General features: G+C 44.0%; 1 protein-coding gene across 1 annotated transcript in view; it reads right to left on the bottom strand.

The window, feature by feature from the left end:
- The window catches only part of RAPGEF3 (Rap guanine nucleotide exchange factor 3), a 764,587-nt gene that overhangs the window by 196,545 nt on the left and 550,044 nt on the right, over window positions 1-17,998 (bottom strand). The window contains exon 21 of the mRNA XM_069653198.1: window positions 1,980-2,161. Coding sequence (XP_069509299.1) covers window positions 1,980-2,161 — 182 coding nt within the window. The remainder of the gene's footprint in view (window positions 1-1,979; window positions 2,162-17,998) is intronic.

Below are 17,998 nucleotides of genomic sequence, written 5' to 3'. Positions count from 1 at the left end.
CTAGACACAAACTTTTGTCACATGATGTTTACGTATTATATATCAGAAAAAGCAATATAAGAACAGCATGTGCTACGTATGCAATACCCAATTTTCATGAATTAATGAAAGCAATTGCTTCAACCAGTCATTAATGCTGAGTGGAAAAATTAGACTGAGTGCTTCACTTGAATTTTCACTGTATTCATGTGATTTGCGTTCTGCCAAACTTCTAAGAGATTCGGATGACAGATTTGGTTTAAGCTTATGAAATGTTGCTATAAACTTTGGGTTGACAAGATGAAACCTTTTCCTGCTAGCACATGTTCACGACAAACAAAATTTAAATTTAACAGAAAAGGTCAGACGTTCAGAACATTTCCCTGCCGGGATGCTCAAAGAATCAAAATGTCTAAATGACTAATATATTTATCGTGGCTGTTTGTTGAATACAGAAACCAAACCTAACTGTTTGTAGCAGACACAAAATTGTAATCTTAAATGAAATGGTGCCAAAGTCACAAAAAGTACTGCAAATAAAATAGGTGCCAGTGATGCTGTTTTTATTCGCATTATTTTGAAAAAATGCAGAGGTTACCTTAATTACAAAGATGGCACCAGGATTTCTAGGGGACTCTGCTGCAGCACAAATGAGGACTTTTCATACATTGGTGTTAGAAGCATGTATGTCGCTCTCTGTACTGAGGCCTCTCAGCTGACTAAATGGTATTCTTTTAAGGGAAGTGAGAGTCTACATCATGGATGATTGGCATGTGACTGTCTATGCTTCAGCCCTGCTGGCCTTTCCAAGGCCATTGACCTGCAGCCCTGGACTCTCTCTATTACTAAATAAATACCCTCAGTAGTTGTCATGGAAGCAAACTCGGCAGGAAGAAACTCTGTAAAATAATAATGCATTGGCAAGTCTTCCCCAGCCCTTTAGGCTTTGAAGAGGTCCATACATTCCCTAAATGGTAATATTATAAATCTCAATAATGCACTGTGGGGCTCATTACAGGGTTGTTGGTTTCCCACTGGTAAATCTGGTGGGATACCGGCAACCCTGCCTTACCATCTCTGCTGCCCTACTGGGATATTACGGGCGGCAGAGTGAGGGTTGGTTCCCATTCGGACTCCATGGGATGGGATTTACTGAATCACCAGCATCGGTAGTAACAAGGCTAGTGATTAAGGCATTTGTTTGCCGATAGGGGCCTGAACTCCTGTCACGTCAGGCCCGGCAACTTTGAAGTGTGAGAATCTGGTAAAAATGCTGGAGCTGGCATTTTTACCAGACCAGCACACTTGTATTGAGCCCCTATGGTTTGACCTCTGAATGATGAAAAGCAGACCAAGGCATTCTTGACATGTAACTGAATATGCTGGTCTAACAAGTAATCTTACAATTGCCAACTTCACCCTTACGAATTTGATCAACTTCAGAACAATGAAAGGCTGGGTTTTTCTTACACAGATTAAAACCTGGGAGCTGCAGGTTACACACATGATTTCCTATTTGGATTAGGCACAGAGGCACACAACTCCATTTCCTCTTGCTGAACCTCCCACTGATACTTGCCAGACCCTTCCCATTCTCCTATCCTCTTCCTTCCGGATGATTTTTAATCTAGATTTGTATACTTTTTTGTGCATGTTTTCGCCCACGAATCAGCCCAAACATGGCCACATTTCTTCTGAACATCCCAGAAAATGTATTGCTTTTAAAAGCGATTCAGGCAGATTTGTGCTGCAAGAAATGTGCAGGAACCTGAAAACCTTCCCAAATCTCACTAAAAGAAAAACATTTGAGCGACCCTGTAGATCATTTATTGACCATTCATGACCCTAATTTGCAGGTTTTGTAAATGTGCACATCACAACTCTTCCAAATTGCATATTTGATTATACTAAGCAAATCTGACCCTACTATATATAAATAATACAACATTTGGAGAACCAATTTTAATGGCATGCATCACGTGAATTTATTTTATACTTACTGGGCTGCCAGTTTGATGAATTTCTTCAGTAGCTGTGCCCTCTTCCCAAGGTCCTGACAGAGGCAGATCTCAGTTGCCACCCAGTACTGGACCTCATTGAACCGCCTGATAAACCTTTCCAAGTTTGCTGTTGTGGAGTTTCGAAACTTATGCTGCCCAAAGATGTAATGGATCAGCTCCACCTGAACAGGGAGATGAATAGACAAGCCATTACACATATGGAGGAAAAAACATCTTTTGTAGGTCATTTAAACCCAAATCACTACAGATTGGCCACTGCATTATTGCAGCAATGACACCTCAACAGTGAAATGACTACTACATTGGAATTAGCTGAGCTCCCATTAAGAAATGCATTAACATTGAGAGATATAAAAACTAGGATGTATTTCAAGAATGCATTTTTATTTTTTTAATTATCATTATCTATTGTTAAATATATACACCCTCTTTGCTCCCGTTTGGAATTCCCTCAAGATCCCAGTACGACATTCCAAGGAGCTTGACATCATTCGTAGGGAGTTATTAGTTTGTCCATGTGAGACCTTTTGGTGAATTTCAATCACTGGATTTCGCCAGTCTGACATTCCGAGTGAGATCCCAGATAGACATTTCAGCATATTTGAGATTACCCGTTAGCTTCCACAAGATTGCAGTTTAGCATAGCCAGTATGCTCGACATTCAAAGTAAACTCACAGCCTGGCATTAGCAGTAAGGTCCAGGTTTAACAGCCAGTATGCTTTATACTTCCACCGATCTCTGGGCTCGACATTCCGACTTTCAAACTCCCAGTAAACTTTCAGTTTTACTCTGCCATTAATCTCTCAGCTTGCCATTCCCCAGCATCTTTCAGTTGAACGTTACCAGTAAGCTCCTGGTTTCATATTCTCAATAAACACCCAATTTAACTATTCTAATAAGGCCCAGTTTGACATCCGCAGTGAGCTTCCAATCTGCAAATGTCCAGAATACAGCTCTGAAAAATCCTGAATGAGGCCCAGAAAACAAAGTTCAAGCTGTCATATGATGAAGCTTGCCTGTACAGCTCAAACTGCAGCTCAAACTGAAAAGACACAGCATGTATCACTATGCCCCATTGAAGATTATGGCAATAAATGTCATGAGATTTGGAACCCACCCCATTGAGACAAGGCTTTTCAAATGCTCTGGAAAAAATGAGTATCCACAATCCCATAAGGTGAGAACAACTTTGCTTTGGGGACCTAAAATAAATATGTAATTAATTGAAATTTGCAATTTTAGAAGCTCAGAATATGTTGTGCATATTTATAAATGGTCCTATCACTTTCTGAATATCCAGGTTCGAAGTGGTGCATCACCAAAGGGTTTACATATGTGATACCCTTTGCTGGACGCTCTTCTTACAAAACGAGAGCGGCCACAGATAGAGGTTTACGCAACAGCATTTCTTTTGTGCAACCTCTACAAGCGCTTCCCTGTGCCAAACTGCATTCCTCCCTCAACCCTCTTCCCCATGTGTTCCTTCCCACGTGGTCCGGTTGTGGGGACTGCAGCTTCGTTAAAGGGGCAAGGTCTGCCCCATGCAACATCACCCCCTCATAAATGTCCTTGCGTTATCTCAACATTCTCCCACCAAGCGCTGTGGCTTCCGGATGACCCTCTGCAGTTGACTTCTCGGGCTGTGCTTCATCATCTCAATCAATCAATCTGGTATTGTTGCTGTAACTTCTTCCCTCCACCCACTGATGCGTCCAGGTCAATCGATGGGCCTTCTCCTTTCGTTTCTGTCCTATGAAAGTCCATCTCCTCTGCATCAAGTCTGAGGAGATGTCTCAAATGTGAAGCGTTCCTGGTCAACTGCTTTTTGCCGGCTCCTGGCAGTGACCATCGAGCCATTCAATTCCATTACCTTGAAGGGGATAGGAGAGTATCGAGGATCTGCCTTTCTCGTGGCCCTCTGCCTTATGAGCACTTCTTCTCCTGGTTTGAATTCTTTTGGTCATGAGCCTTTCCTGCGATCGGTTTCTTCTCTCGCTTGGCGTTTCCAGGTGGCGTCCTTTTCCTTTATTTCTCTGTCTTGGTCTCTGAACCTCTGCCGGCATCTGGTCTGTGGAGTCATGGGGTGTGTTACGATAGTCCCTTAGCCTCCTGCAGAGGGCCCGGTGACTTGATGTATCTTCTACGTGTGGTCTCTGTATAGTATTCTTTATGGTGGACATGAACTTCTCGGCCATCCCATTAGCCTGGGGCCCCAATGGTGTAATTATTTGGTGAAGGAACCCCATGTGCTTGGCGAATCTTGCAAAGCCATGCCTGTTGAACGGGGATCCGCTGTCAGTTTTGATTGTGAGTGGAAATTCCCCATTCACTTCGTGTTTCATCCATGAGGGCTGCCACTTGCGGGAAAGCGGTCGTTGACATTCTCTTGACAATGAGGAATTCATCTATTAGCACCAACAAGTACTACCGTTTCCTTTGGTCCTTAAAAATCAGCTGCTTGTCTATGCCATGGTTTCTCTAGGATCTCCGTGTGCTGTAGTGGTAGCGGAGGCTCAGCTCGGGTCGTGCATTGGCAGTGTATGTAGTGTCATATAATACCAGTTACGAGGGTGTCCTTATCCGTGAACCATACATGGTGGTGCAGCCTTTTCTTTGTGTTTTTTCTGCACCCCTATGACCTTCATGCGCTGTTTGAATAACTGCCGTTGTGAGGGTCAGGGGTACAACAAACTTGCAGCCTTTCAGTAGGATTGTTTAGTCCATTACTGCCAGCTCTGTATGTACTTTGGCCAGCATTCCTATTTCGGCCTTGTTTGCCCGTTGGAAAAACCGGAATTGCCTATGGTAGTCTTTCTACTTGTTGCCATTGATCAACTGTATGGCCATTTCAATCAAGGGGTCCCTCAGCAACACAGTGTCTTTCAACAGCAGACTTCGGAGGGGTTCCGTTTGAGTGGCATAATGCAGGTAGTACCTGGAACCATACCCTGCCATGCCCAGGAAGAAGTGGACATCTGCCATTTGTGCAGGCGGCAGCAGCCTAGCTATGGTGCTCACTTTGTCGGGGTCTGGAGCAGGGAAGTCATTTGGGGGTCGCAACTCCGACTCTGTGGTCTCCTTTGCTACCTCTAAAAAAAAAGAACATTTTTTGTTTTTTTTGTTTTTTTACAAACCGATGTTCCTGGCCTGCGGCCAGCACCGTGTGGCTCTTTGTTTTTGGAGTGGCTGGATTTCATGTTCAGGCCTCTTAAAAAAGAAGATAACTCAGTGGGTTGAGCGCTCTCTGCTGTGATGTGTGTGTGTCTGATCTGCAGGTTGTCAGTTCTAATCCCAGCAAGGCCAACTCAGCCTTTCATCCTTCCGAGGCCGGTACATGAGTACCAACACAGGTTGGGTGATATTGTATGTAGATTTGTGCTATATAAAGTGCTTAAGCAAAAGTGCTATATAATAAGGCGCTGTCCAGTCATTTGGTCGACATAGAAATGGTCGACAGAAAAATGGTCGACGCAATTTGGTCGAAAGACAAATGGTCAAATTTTTTTTTTATTTATATATATATTTTTCAGGTTTTCTTTTAGGAAAAAAAAGGGTTTTTAGAAAAAAAAGGGGGTTTGGGGCGGTTGGGGGGGAATTCGACCATTTGTCTTTCGACCAAATTGCGACGACCATTTGTCCTGTCGACCATTTATTTTCGACCAAATGACCTGTAACCTAATAAGGCATCATTATCATGTTGCCTTAGACGTCTCTTGCATTCACAAAAATTTGGTAATATGGGCCCATACACACTGACATTAAGGATACATATGGTGATCCATTCTTGTATGAAATGTATTTCACATTAGAGTGATATCGTAATCATATTTTTTGTAGTGTACTTAGGAACAATCCTATGTGATGGCAGTTATCCTTTTGTCAAGGGGTGAAAGGTTGTGTGCCATTGCTTCCTGTGATGTCACTTTGGGGTGGGGTCAAATGACATCACTTCTTCTGATGCCATTGGAGGTCAAGGGTCATGTGATGTCCCTTCTGCTAACCCTGGCATTTTGGTGAAATGACATCCCTGGCCCAAAGCCATCCCCGTGTCCGAAGAACCTGAGCTTCTGTTTGTTGATGTTACACTTTTACAGGTTCAACATGAGCCCCGCCTCTGGTAATGCTGTGCAGACTTCCAGGAGTGCCCCATCATGTTCTTCCTGTGATGCGCCATAGATCAAAATGTCATCACTGTAGTTGAAAGCAGATTTGACGGGAAGGATGACTTGGCAGATGGCCTCCTGAAAGATTTCAGCGGCGGACGAGATACCGAAATTGAGGCATTTTTATCGGAAGAGTTCCTCATGCGTAGAAAATGTGGTGATGATCCTGGACTCTGGGTGCATTTCCATCTGATGATACCTCTGATTGAGGTTGAGTTGGTGGGGCTGCATACTACATGTATGGTGGCAACGATGGCACGATTGTTGTGTACAAGTGTCCGTTGAAATTTGCCGACCGATTGGAGTGATTTGCTAGCGCCCCACTGGAACATCCTTGCCATGGACCTGGAGAGGATGTGTTTGTCAGGTTTGTAGAAATTCCTGCTCACCCATGATGTTGATGGGGGCTCCATTGTCTATGGGGAAACAGTGTTTTTTGTTTCCCATGTTAATGAGGACTCTCGGGACCTCATCCACCACTTGGCATTCATGCATTAGGTTGACACATTCGTCTGGGTGTTCTGACAAATTGTGGTCATATCCTTCGGGTCATCCTGGGACTGGTCTCGGGGGTAGAACTGACGTGCAGGTGGTGGTTCATCTTATTCGTCCCTGTATTGTGGGTGAGGATGGAAATGGTCATCAACCCATCCATATTCATCGTCTGGCATGTCATCAATGGCCCTCAAGTGTCGGGGTGGCCCTGCGGAGTACCCTGTGGGGGCCTACCTTTGGCTTTGGGGGAATAATGAGGCCAGTCTGCTGGTTTGGCACCAGGTCGGCATTGGATTTGCCCTTGTCATTAGGAATAGTCGTGCATCAATGCATACTCTCTGGAAGTGTCCCTTTTTCCTACAGTTGCAACACCACTGGGTGAGGGCCGGTCATGTCCCTGTGTGTGGGAATGCAAACCCACAACTGTAGCATGACCTTTGGGGTATGAGCATCTGTCATGCGGGTGCTAGAGGCCGACGGGGCAGTCAAGGGGGGGGGGGTTTGTGACCCGTTTCCTGGTGCCTGGGCTTCACTCCTGTTTGTCTGCTTTCTTGGTTTGATGGTTCACCATGGAGGCTGCCTGGGAGTCAACTCTATTGTAGACCCTTGCAAGTTCCACAATCTTGTTCATGTGGATGGGCTTCTTGAGAAGGTGCTTTTGGAATGTGGAGGAAATGCATCCTTCAATGATGCACAGCATGATGAATTCATCGTTGGCAAATTGGCAATGCACCAATTTCTGTCAGAGGCGGGTTACAAACTCATGAATGTGTTCCTGGGCTTGTTGCATGCATTGAAAACATAGCGTTCATAGTCTCCGTTTGTTTGGATTATCAGTTTTTTCTTGAGTGCTTCCACCATCGTGCCATACGTGGGCTTCTCTCCCTCCATAATAGTCTTGAAGATTGCCTTAATTTCTTTTCCAGCCAAATTGGTGAATACCTCTGCTAAGGCCCAGGATTTTTCTTCTCCCAATGCATTGACAAAATCAGTAAATTTGTTCACCCACTCTGCCCAGTGAGGGCCCTTGTCATGGTGTGGGGTGAATGGGAGTGACTACCTTTGAAAAGCCGCCCTGGAGGTGGCAGGCAGGTGGGCCTAGGGGCAGCAGCATCTTGTGTAGCCTGTTCCATGGTGGGGTGGATGTGAGGCGAGGGAGGACGAGCACTGCTGGCGTGCTAGGGGCACCTCAACGACTGAAAATGTCCCGTGGTATTCCGTTAGCTGTTTTGGCAAATGTCTGTGTTGAGCATCCAATGTCAAGGCAGGCAGTGTAGCTTGTGTCAGGGTGCTGTGAGTGAAGTAAAACACAGTCAGATAAAAAGATCATGTGTTGGCCAAGCCAGGTAGGCAAATTAGACCAAAATAGCGTGAGCAGGGCGTGGCTGTGCCATGTAAACCACACTCTAGAACAGGCCAGGTTGAAGGGAAAGAGTGGAAACTGCTAGGGGACTGGCTACAAGTGCTGGCTAAAGCCAACCTTACTGGGACACAGCAGCAAAACTAACTAAAGAGGATTTCATCCCTAGGAAGCCAAAAAAGAATTGTCTTAGTAAAGGGATAATTCCAACCCAAAAGTATAAAAGAAAACCCCTAGGACATGAGAGGAAACTATGGGTCTTAGCCTGGCAAAACATAAACTAAACCTAGTACAAGAGGTGTGCAATATCAGGCCTGCTCCTGTAGTACACCAAAAGGTATGGGAGCCCCTCTACTAAGAACAAACACAGCCAAATAACTGTTCTATGGCAAGCTGCCCACTTGGCAGTGTCTACAGCTCACTGTACATTACAAACAGAATAAATAACCATTTTCATATCAGTCTTATCTCATCCACTTGGGCAGACCAGCACCGAAATGCTATGAAATTCTCCTCTGAAGAAGAGTGCCACCAGCAACACATGATTCAGACTAGTTGGGCCTCATCAGTGAGGTGAAGCTGTGCCTCTCTAAGCACAGTAGGCAAGGGATCCATGTCTGAATTATCCTGTGTGACTTAGAGTGCAACCCTAAGTTCCTAAAAAAAAACAAAAGGTCTGGGAGCCCCTCTACCAAGTACAAACATAGTCAAATAACCTGTTTTATGGGACGGTGCCCACTCAGGAGGGTCTACAGCCACGTTAACTCACTGTACCTTTCATGTTCCTTCTCAGAACTCCCACATGCCCATTTAACTTGCTCCTGTAGTAGTTCCAAGAAAAGCACAACCCAGGAGACAACACACATGTTGGATCATCTCTCAAGGACAATGCAAGGACTCAGATGAATGCAAAGGGAAGAGCAAAAACCAAGAAGTGGACTGGGGCCCTGTAAGCGACCCTGAGACTGTGAGACATTTAAAGGACACTGCCTTTGGTGAGGAAGTTACAGGAAGCCGCAATTTAGAATATGGGATAGATTTTGGACCCCAGGCCTTTTAGGTTCGGCCCTTCATTGAATGTCCTTAATGCCTACTTAAGCTCACTATTCCCTTAAAAACTCCCTTTTGAATTGGTTCACTACCCAACAGGTAGATACAGCCTCGTTAGAAAATGTAGAAAAACTTGACCAGCTGCAAACAGCCCGCAACCTGGATTGTCAGAGCAGTGGTAGTCTGATCCAATTGAATGAATCTTAGTATAAAAGAAGTTAGCCAGGGCATCACACTGTGACCGAGACAGCCCTGCTACTGGCATAAACTGTGCTGTAGATGAGAAAGATGTAACTACTGTGTGAGCTCACGAGCAGTTTCAACCTTTTGCATACAAATATTCTGCTTTACCAGCTGAATGGCTGTATGATACTACTTAGAAAGTATGCCAACGGTCACTTTTTCATTGGTGCCATAAGACAAGCACCACTTGCGTTCAGCTTGTCTTAACTCCAATCGGCCCCCCTAAGTGCCTCATAAATCCATGGCTGAGAGGGGCGTTTGCACACCTGAGTGTATTTACAAAGACACCAAAATTCTACTTAAACATACATCCACCTGCGACACAATGAATGTCATTTATGGGATCAAATGCCCATGTGACCTTTATTATGTCGGTTTGACAGGAAGAAAAGCCAAAATAAGATGGGGAGAGCACAATCCAATGTTCGCCAGGGATCCCTGAAATCCCCGGTAGCTCAGCATTTTAAGGAAAACAAACATAAGGTGGCACAGTTACAATTTATCATACTGGAGCATGTCCAGCTACCAAGCTACCAAGACGTGGGGGCAACCTCTCCTAAGTTTTACAACAAAGCTAAACCTTCTGGATAGAGAAATTGGACTCTATGTATCCGAGAGGTATGAACCTCGAGTGGGATCTGTTGTGTTATTTGTAAAGTAACGTAGCAACAAGTAAAGTTATGCAAAAAACGTCCTATATGTTATTAGACTCCCCTTACATCTCTTTTGAAAAGAATCTTTTCAGATTTTAGGATTCTCCTATTGGTCCAATCTTGGTTAATAATTATGTTGGAAGTACATAAAATGTGTTACATGTCATTATAAAATATTGGTACAATAGATGTTGTCCGAAATGGTATTACATTGAATGACTATCAATCATATTTTAAAATATCACTCTAAAGAGATGTCACTGACCGTTTTCATGTTAAAATATGCACAAACTACAATTATGATGTCTTTACTGTTTACAGCCAGGAATACACTGATTGACATTGTTAACACGAAGGATCAAACATACAAACATTGTTTGCTTGATTTACTACATTACATATATACACATAACGAAGGGAAGCCAGCCATTTCTCCACCCAAGATGGAGGACGCTTGATCAAATATTATAGCTTTACCCCTATTCTAGTATCTGTTTGGACTACCGTTGCCTAGCAATGTCAGCATACACCGAACAGACTCGGCAGCCGCGTTATCCATGAGCGCTTTCAGAGCGTCTACCCAAGAATCCACATTAAGTATGTTGGGAAGCATAATGTACGTAACCGACGGAAATCTGTAGAACTATTAAGCTTAGATTACTATGACTACCGAACTGACACGTCTCCTTGTTCCGACAGAACACTGCAACAGAGTGTATTGATACGCCCCTACTGAGCGCGAACGCGGAAATATCTCAGAGCACAATTGCTCGTACCACTCGTGTGAACATACGGCATATGCCTATGGGTGAGCGCTTTGTGAATTATTGATCTATCTTGTTGAACCAATAGATACGCAAGATCTTTTTCTGAATCCGACATCCTAACAGGTTCATATTTTACCCCCCTCAGTGTATCTCGTAACATTTCCTGGCTTGAAGCACCCTGTATTTAACCAGGAACCCACCTAGGAACTTGCGCCTTTAAAAGAATCCACTTACTAAATATTTAGAAGCATGTCACATCGAGAAACCTATATTTTATACCAGCTTGGACCTAATTAACAGTCCTAACCTGAGAGGGTGAGTCCATTTAATTCATCTTTTCAACTGTACATATTGGTCTGGCAAGCGGGAAACAGCGCTTGTTTTAGCACCTTTCTCTCACAGCTATTAATTCAGAAACGTGATGTTCTTTACCCCATTTCTTATTATCTTATAAGCTTAACTTTAGGAATATGGCATTCATTTAGTTATCCTTAGGCATTTCTTACCCCTTGTTTTTGACTAACTAGGAAACTTATAGTGCTTTAACCTCCAACACTTAACTAATACATATCTTATTTATCGAATTTTCAGAAGGACTGAATCTGGATATCTCATACCTGAAGAAGGGTTAGAGGCCTGAAACGCGTAGTATATGATAGGGGGGAGAACAACATCTGTCATCGAACTACAATATCTCCTATCAAGATATCAAGATCACATTACAGAAGAAATGCAGTTATTAATTAACTACCATAGAATTTTAGAACTACAGTTGTGTTACTGAGTCACTTTAAGACATTTTTCCTTCAAAAAAACCTTTCCCCCCTGAAATACATGGTCTTTACTTGTGTTTGGACCGGAGTGCTCCCAATGGACTCAATGATTGAATTGATATTTGAAATCCATTATTTGTCTATGGATTTATTAATTTTTATGTATGTACCTTATTTGAGTAATATATGATTTTTTTTAAAACCATTTCCTGGGAACCTGCTTTCTTGAAATTTGTGAACAAATTGAAGAAGTTACATTGAAATAACAGACATTTCTTTGCAATTTTTGATAGTTGTAAAACACTGTGCCCAGGTTTGTTCCCCGATGTCTCGAGTCACCAATTCCTTTATCTCATGATTACTGATCTGGTAGCAAAGATCTAACCTGGTGCACGTGAAGATTTTTGTTGAAACCTTTTAACGCTGAAGTACCTCAATAGTTTTGTAAGTACTTACTTGTGAATTTGTGTGCATCCTTACAACACAATTTTCTCTTTTATTTAAGTGGTGCCCACTGATTAGCAGCAACAAGAAGTGCCTGGAATAAGATGGTGAAATCCACTGGCATGCCTGAGGAGCAATTGCCTTAACCAGTGTCGCTATCTGAATGGCATCCACAGCCCACCAATTTCTTCTTAAAATGGCTGTTGGACATTGCATATCCACACGGGGAGCACCAAACACCAGATATGGAACGAAATAGTGGTCAGACCAGAGAACCTGCTTTGCTGGTAAAACCGACAAACTAGGATCGGTAGAAAATATCAAATCTTAGATGCCTCCTAGCTGATAGGTAGGCTCCAAAACACACTGGGTGAACCCTAAGCCAATTGGTGCTTCAAAAAAGTGATGCAACCTTGCGGCATGGGAAAGGTTATGCCTAATATTAAAGTCGCCTAGTAATATCAGATTAATATATTTAAACTGTAGCAAGGCTGCATTTCCAGGAAGGAAGCAGAAAGCTAGTATAAAGTCCAGGAGGGCGATAGACTATTAGAAAGCGAATCGAATGGGAGGTAGAGACCACCAAACGCACGAAAAAAGCCTCCAGAGCCAGGCCATGGGCTAATGCAATACGGGAAAAGTGAAAAGATGCTTTAAAAATAATAGCAACCCCCCCTCTGATTACACAAAGCTCTATCCTGATGGCTAATTCTGCAATCCTCTGGGAGCATATGCGGCAACAAGGGGTCCTATGTCTCACAGAGCCATAGGACTAATATTGCTCATGAATTCATAAACATGATCAGTGTGAGCAACCAGTGAGCGAGTATTGAACAGATAGGCACTTAAAATTGCACATACAGCAGGAGTGTTAATTGCAAGGTCATGCACATTCAAATTAGGTGTAAATACTGTGCTTAACGGAGCCAGTGCCAACAGTGCAAGACAAGAATATTGAAGCAAAGCTAAGCCCTGCTAAGCCCTGCATTCTGAGCCTGTGAATAGACCAGACGGGCCCAGGCAGGCTTAACTTTGGCGCAACTCCGGCGCGGTAGGCTCTCTCCTACTACGCACGACTGCTGTGCTCTCTGAAACCTGACTTCCTGAATATACACATATTATTACTATAGCCAATCCCCTTGAACTGCCAATAGGCAGAAAATAATGATCGTCTCCCTGCCTTGTGCGGATGTCAAAAACAAACAGAGGACTTCTATGGTTTGTTGGTGCAGAGGAAAGTGTTACCATAGTGGTGTGCTTGAGTGTCTGTGTGCTTTCCAGGCGGACCTTGTTCCTGTTGAGCTTCCTGTGCCTGTCGAGGGGATGGTATCTCCTTTGGTTTTGGACTGTTAGGCTACGGTCCTCCCTGTATCTTATTGGGTCAAATTGCTTTGGTGAAGACTGACAGGTGGTGACAGGCAGATCGTCGTAGATCTGTCCCAAACTCATGTTGTTACTGTATAGGTGCCAGAGAGGTTCCTAATTGCTAGTTCAAGCTAAATGGAATCTCTGATAGTTAGTTCTACTAAAACATTCCCAGATAGTTGGGATTAGCAAAGAATAAGTGCTAGAATGTTCTTTGGTATATAGTTCTGCTCAGGGATTTCCAGATGAATGGGATAAGCAAGCAAGGGCATTTCCTGGACTGATAACGTAGTGCATATTTGCAGGGCAATGATCAAGTTCATAAGTGCGACTAGTGCTTGGGTTGGTAGTTCTGTTAGATGGATTACCGGTAGGTAGTTCTGCTAAATACATTCACTGATCGGTTTAATTAGCAAAATAAGTGCTAGATGGTCCCCCAGTATCTAGTTCTGTTCCTGGATTTCTAGATGGGTAGGATTAGCAGGCATGTGTCTTCTTGGACTGAAAGCATAGTGCATAATTGCATGGCCTTGATCAACCTAATGAGTGCTATTAGTGCTTTGTTATGAGTCTAGCACAGTCGGTCCAGATTATTGGCGATAGATAACTCTAGGCCTCAAAATGTACAGTATTCCTGCAGATGAAGGTAATGAATCAATTCTGTCAAGTACATGGGTTCCACTACGATTCGTACTCAAAAAAGCAGTGTATGGGTTTTGCCTCACTCCACATTTCAGCATTTTTGTGGAACATTTCTTCTTGATGAGAGAATGAAAGGCTGCCTGCTTTCTCAACCCAGTGTGGGTGGTGTCACAAGAGACAGGGTTCAGATATGACACCCAAACACATGCTTATTCTTAGTGTTGCTTTATTTGGGATAATTGTACAGGGGGGGTCAAAATTATGAAAGGGGAGGAATATAATAAAACTTAAGAGAACTGTCACTTTGGCGCTTCCTGGTTGAAGTGCCCCGACAGTTGTTTCTGGGCTGCTTGATGGGAGCATCATAGATTCTCATCAGTGTGGGCTGACTCAGGCTGGGTTGATGGCCACCTGTGGATCGAGGCATGTCTAACAAGGTTCACAAGCTTTCCCTAGTCCTGGCCATGCCCATCTGAGACATTGCTTTACGATTAGGCTCCCTCCTTCACTGCTTTGCAACTGGCTCACTCATTATCCCCTCTAATGCCTTCACAGTGTCTCTCAGGCTCTCTTCCACATCCCGACACCCTCTGGGTATCTGGCTTATTCACACCTCCTCCTCAGTCTCTACCTCTCCTTTGCTTGAACTCCACCCTTCTCCTGCATAAAATTGATATTTTTTGTTATTTCAGGCTTTGCCACAACCTCAATGTCTTCTCCAACCACCACCTTTTCATTTCCCCCCTCCAACACGCTAGTCTCTCCTCTTAGAAACCCCATGTAACACACTCACCTTGCCCTCCCCTCCTATAACTTCCTTTGACTCTCCTCCTCCACAACATTGCCCGCTCCTCCTAACCCTCCTCTTTCTTCTTCATAACCTCCTTTATCACTTCTCCATCCCACACTCTTGGTTCCTCCTCCACCTATGCATGACTTTCCTCCTCTGCTCAGTTGATCTTTCCTAATAGCCCTTCCTGTTCCTCATTTGAGCTATCCAATAGCTCTTCTGCAATCACATTTTGGAAAAAAAACTGCTACCCTCTCCCAGTACAGATTCTTCCAGTATACCTTTACCATCATCCACCTGACACACCATTACTGCCCCCTTGGATTCTTTTGACACTTCTCCTTGGTCTTTCCCCACCATCTACAAAGTAACGTCAACTTCTACCTCCTTACTACCCCCACTCTCCACCAGAGCCATCTTGCCCTCTGGCCTTCCTCTACTTCTTCCATCTCCAAACTCCTTCCAGCTCCTTCTGCACTCCTTCCTCCATCGCTCTTCAAGCTACTTCTTCATGTTCCTGATCCAGCCAATGTTCTCCTTTCTCCTAACTCCAACACTAGTGACTTGAGGCCTTGAGGTATTATGAGGTCTAGACCCATGCTTTCCGGGCTCTCGCATAGGTCGGAGCACCCAGGTGTGCAGATGTGCGATACAGTGCTTAGGATTTGTAGTTCTCTGGGCGTGGGTGGGTCTCCAGTGTCTGCTGGACTACAGCCTCAGATACTACACTCAACATCTTGGAATTTTTAACTCTCTCTTTCTGTTTCGTCTGATCTAGGTTAACTGACTCCCGGCTACTCAGCCAGCTCATGTCTCCATCTGAAGATATTGGAGTGATTTCTGCAACCACATGAGAGGAGCTGACCACAAAGGTGCTGTCGGCTCTCCATAAATCGTCGTCCTTGACTCCCGTAAAGGGAATCAAATATCTGTCCTATTGGTTCTATTGGGGCACAGGGGAGTGTTGGAATTATCCTCATTGTCAGTGAGGGGAGCCCTATCTCCAGGATAGCCCTTTAAGGCCAAGTGTCAAGCCCAGGTACCCTGTGAGTATCCCCTGCCGTGATCACCAGTTGAAGGAATTTGTTGATCACTTACAGCTCAAAATGATGTTCACATCATGGAATGCTATGAATGCAGACTCCATGAGACAGGTCAAGAGCACGGAATTAGTTTCAAAACGATGCAAACACAATTAGCTCACATTCATCCCAGAAACCAAGTTGTGTACAATTTGTAAGTGCTACAGCACAAATCAGTCAACACTAACCTACTCCAGAAAGGCAGCCTCTCTCATTTTTGTAGTGAAAAAAGTTGTTAAAGTTTTAGGCGCTACGCTCCTGACTGCATGAGACCCCCACTGGGGACAGCTCACACCATGTGCACCCTGACACCTGCTTCCTTTGCCTGGAAGGACAGCACTTACATGTCTCATTTTGCCCTGGTTTCATTATTTTGCTGTTGCACAAAGCAGTGGAGGAACCTGGGCAGAGATGCTTCCCTAGAATGGGCCAGGGAGAATGAAAACCGGATTTTGCAGTGTTTTTTTTCCTTCAGATTATCAGCCTACCAAAACGCATTTTTTTCTCTTTTAGCATGGTTCACTTCACCTTCCTGCTGTTGCAACATCACGTTCATGCCAAGGGATAGTGCCCCCTGCTTTTTCGGGGCCTTTTGAAGAATCTACACTCCACCTACTATCATTTCTGCCGCTTGTGAGGAACTCGCTGCTGTGTAGTAGCATCCATCTGAAACTAAAGCACTGGTACTGCCTTAACATTGGATGAGTTGTGGCAAGCGGGGGTGTTTAACGTTGGCCTATGGCTGTGTGAGAGGAGTTTTAGGCTTTTGGGAGACAGGAGGGTAGATTGCTAGCAAATTAGAGTGCAGTTGGAGGTTCCTTTCAGCCTGCCAACCAGCAAACTAAGAAAGGTGAAATGGATGTCTGCTGTCCTCAAATTTCAAGCAGCCCTTTCTCTCAACCAAAGGTTCTTACCTTCCCATACCCCTTAGCATGTCGCCTATGGTAATTCGCAGAGTTTCAACACTGTTCCATTCGCCTATCTGGCAATTTATGTTTTGTTGGACATGGTGTAAAATGTATAGATTTGAGTGAGTGAGAGAGAGAGAGAGAGAGAGAGAGAGAGAGAGAGAGAGAGAGAGAGAGAGAGAGAGAGAGAGAGAGAGAGAGAGAGAGAGAGAGAGAGAGAGAGAGAGAGAGAGAGAGAGAGAGATTGACCATAGGAATGTGAGATAATGAAAAGGGACAAGTCGGTAGTGGGGCAGTGGCAGGAGTGCAGGATTGCGGGTTGTTTTACTCCATCTTTCTCCGACTGATTTACTTCTAAGATCTCCTACCAGCACACACCACACAAAAACAAATTCCCCAGAGATGGCACCACAGGTCTAACTGCTTGCTGGCCTATCAATACTGATCAAGTCATAACTAAAACCCAAACCTCCACATTAGCCCTATCACACTACCAAATCATTGGCTAACCAGACCCAGAGATGATCTTGTTTGTTTGTTTATTTCATTTGTATAGCGCACCTGACCCTGGGGTATCTGGGTGCTTGTAAATAAGAAGATGGTTACATGTTACAGTTCAGACAAAATAGTACAAATGGCACATGGTGCATGCAAGAGAATTCAGTTAAGACACATAGAATAAGCATTAATTCAGTCATGAGCAGGAAGTGTATACATGCATATATGGCAGGGCGGGTGCAATTCCGGGTATGCAGTGGTGCATAGCAGGGAGAAAAGATTAGTTAGTTCTTATTGAGTAGCCACGTGATGAAACTACTCCTGAATTTTTCGAATACTTTGATGTATTTGATGTCAGGTTGGGAGGCCATGTCCAGGAAGCTAGAATCACCTGTTCTTTTAAGGTTGTATATGGGTACCAATGGGCAGGAGGTGTTGGTGGACCTCCAGTGCGAGTGGATGATCTCAGTGTGAATTTGTCCGTGAGATAAGGTGAGGCTAGGTGGTTTAGCACTTAGGTAAGGCAGAGAGTTTTCAGGTCAATCTTTTCTTGGATTTAAAGCCATTTGCAGAGTCTTCTAGTTGCTAACATGTGCTCTCTTCTGGGTATGTTTAAGGCAGCTCTAAGCACATTGTTCTGCAGAATCTGCAGTTTTTGAGTATAGATTTATTGGCGCCTAGATAGAGAACATTACAGTAATCCAGTTTGGATTGTATAAGTGCTCTGGCTAGTATAAGGCAACTGTTGGATGATAATAGGGGTC

The sequence above is a fragment of the Ambystoma mexicanum genome, chromosome 3q, assembly GCF_040938575.1.
Source record: "Ambystoma mexicanum isolate Mex_15411 chromosome 3q, UKY_AmexF1_1, whole genome shotgun sequence".
NCBI lineage: Eukaryota > Metazoa > Chordata > Amphibia > Caudata > Ambystomatidae > Ambystoma > Ambystoma mexicanum.
This window is presented reverse-complemented; position numbering and strand designations above follow the sequence as displayed.